Raw genomic sequence first — 2,614 nt, 5'->3', positions numbered from 1 at the left:
TAAATGTTAAGTAACTGGAGGATAAGCATCAAGTAAAAGTATCTGAGGTATATGGGAAGAAAAGTACACTAGTCCCATCCAACTTTTTACAAATTTTCCTTACAATTGAATCTGTGTGTGTGTGTGTGTGTGTGTGTGTGTGTGTGTAATTTAATATTGAATGTATCCTTACTACAGGTCATTCTCAATATTTTGGTCCTCAATATTTTGAAGTCTCCCTGTTCTACCACACATTTACGTTGTTACCGTGCAGAGCTCAAGAAGTAGATAAAACTGTTCATATGTGCTCTCATTAAGATGTTTCTAAGACTTCTATTCATTATTCCAAAATCTTGATATTCAGATCTAATACATGTAGAAAAATTTTACTCCAACAGTCTAATCAGCTTGAAATTTTTGAGGGCTATGAACAGTTGAAGGTTCTTTAAAAACATTTAAGCATTTTTAAACTGTTACAGTTTTGAGACACAATCTGAATGTTCATGCTACTCTCCCACTCACAATGGTCCTATCTCAGCCTCCAGAGTCCTAAAATCATAGATGTGTGCCACCATGAACAGTTTCACTTTTTTTATTATTTTAGTTTTTGGGTCTAGCTACATAGCTCAGGCTAACCATGAGCTCACAGTGTAGTCCAGGCTGGCCTCAAACTGAAGGAGAGCCTCCTGCCTCAGCCTCTTGAGAGCTGGGACTACAGTCATGTTCCACCAAACCTAATAAATTTATTTTTAATTGATACACAGAGACATAAATGTTGCAGACATTAGTAGGGTACCATTTAATGTCTGATACATTACATGATGTTTAAAGGTTAAATATAATTTAGCTTTAAACATTTATAAATTCTTTGTCATAATTCTTTGATTAAATAATTCAAAGTATGCAAAATATCAGTAAAAGTTTACATTTCTAGGGTTTTTGGGTTCACTTAATTGCAAATATTGAAAACTTGATATTAAAGGTCATACCTGTCCATTTAAAATCCTTGTAAAAAGGGTATTCTTGTCTTTCAATTTTAGCTCAAGATCCATAAATGTCAGCTTATTTGTGCTGACTTGAAATTTGTCATTAGTGAACAATGCCCCAGATATTCTATTGTAGCATTCAATGGGCGCAAGCCCTCTCTTCTTAGGAGGAGTGCACCAGTCAAAGCTTGAAGAGAACAAAACAGCAGTTAATGAAAAGTTCTGGTTATAAAATAATGCATGTTAGCAAAAATAAAAACTTACTCTTCAACCGATGTATATGGGATTAGTCGTCCATTCCAAAAGCACTCAAAAATAGGCCTCTTCCCTCTCGCAGCTTTGTCAGGGAGGAAGCAATCGTCATCATCATCATCATCCTTTAACCCTAGGTCAGAAAGTTTGGGTGAGCAGAATGTTTAGTTTGTAAGGTCGGGGCAATTCCTATTACTGTGAAGTCAGTTTCTGATATAGCTGTGATTTTTTTTTTTTTTTTTTTTTTTTGCGGAACCGGGGATTGAACTCAGGACCTTGCGCTTGCGAGGCGAGTGCTTAATTCTACTGAGCTATCTCCCCGGCCCTCCAGCTGTGATATTAAAACTGCTCCAGGGAAAACAGCAATGCAAAGGCACATAAGATCCTTCAACTGCACTTTTAAAATCTAAAGTTAGTTTCATTTTGCCCTCAAAGTGGCAGATTTCTAAAGTGGTTTCACACCGCTAACAGTTTACTGTTTAATGTTAATAATTATATACGAATCAGCTCGTGCTAAGCAAAAAGACCAGCTAAGTTGGAAACCATTGCAGCAATATTTACAGTTTGAATCATATAACCCAAAAAGATTGTGTCCTAGAGCAAAACCCTTCTTCCAACACATGTAGGTGCTAAATCTCATATCGAAAGCAAAGGAATTAGCAACTCTGTAGGACAAGTACACATAAAAATTCATCGGAGAAGTTGAAAGTATCTAGTAGCAGCAAGTTTATCTACTTTGGAGGAATTAGTCATTAATACTGACTACTGACTTTAATTTTGTATAAACAACTACATGATTGGAGATCAGATACAGGTAGGTATGAAATTTGTGTACAAAAATGTTATCCATCAAGACCATAATTAGCGTAATTATTTGTAATATTAGTATGCTTAACAATATGTTCCCTTATACTGATTAGGTAAGATCAAACATTACTGATTCTAATGTATTAACTCCTTAGTTACCCTGGCATGAAGTTATCCACCTAAATTAAAGTGGCCTCCTTCCAAAAAGCCTCACGTGAAGTCCCTGTGTCAAAGTTTCTTTCAATCAAACCACATCACTTTGCTCTTCAAGAACCCCTCTGATCATCACTCAATATATTGTTCTGTTTTGTTTGGCGGAACCAGGAATTGAATTCAGGCCCTTGAGCTTGCCAGGGAAGGCTTATTCCACTGAGCCATCTCTCTGGCCCACATCACTCAATATATTATTTTTTTTTCAAAGTTTTATTGATAAACAGATAGCAATGAGACAGTTTCAAATCCAATCGGAAGTACAGTTGCAACAAATAATACACTGCATATATTCTTCTTATTGGTTAATTGCTGTACAAGAAGTGGACTTGTGATCCTATTTACAAACACCATTAGAACAAATCATTCTATTCATTAAG

General features: G+C 35.8%; 1 protein-coding gene across 1 annotated transcript in view; it reads right to left on the bottom strand.

Annotated features, from left to right (window-relative positions):
- Positions 1-2,614, bottom strand: part of Smchd1 (structural maintenance of chromosomes flexible hinge domain containing 1) — a 150,416-nt gene that overhangs the window by 90,485 nt on the left and 57,317 nt on the right. Inside the window, exons 11-12 of the mRNA XM_023720401.1 lie at positions 1,230-1,350; positions 969-1,152 (exon numbers count right to left, since the gene is read on the bottom strand). Coding sequence (XP_023576169.1) covers positions 969-1,152; positions 1,230-1,350 — 305 coding nt within the window. The remainder of the gene's footprint in view (positions 1-968; positions 1,153-1,229; positions 1,351-2,614) is intronic.

The sequence above is a fragment of the Octodon degus genome, unplaced genomic scaffold (assembly GCF_000260255.1).
Source record: "Octodon degus isolate 3935 unplaced genomic scaffold, OctDeg1.0 scaffold00075, whole genome shotgun sequence".
Taxonomy (NCBI): domain Eukaryota; kingdom Metazoa; phylum Chordata; class Mammalia; order Rodentia; family Octodontidae; genus Octodon; species Octodon degus.
Note: the sequence above shows the minus strand (reverse complement) of the source record. Positions and strands in the feature narration are given on the sequence as shown.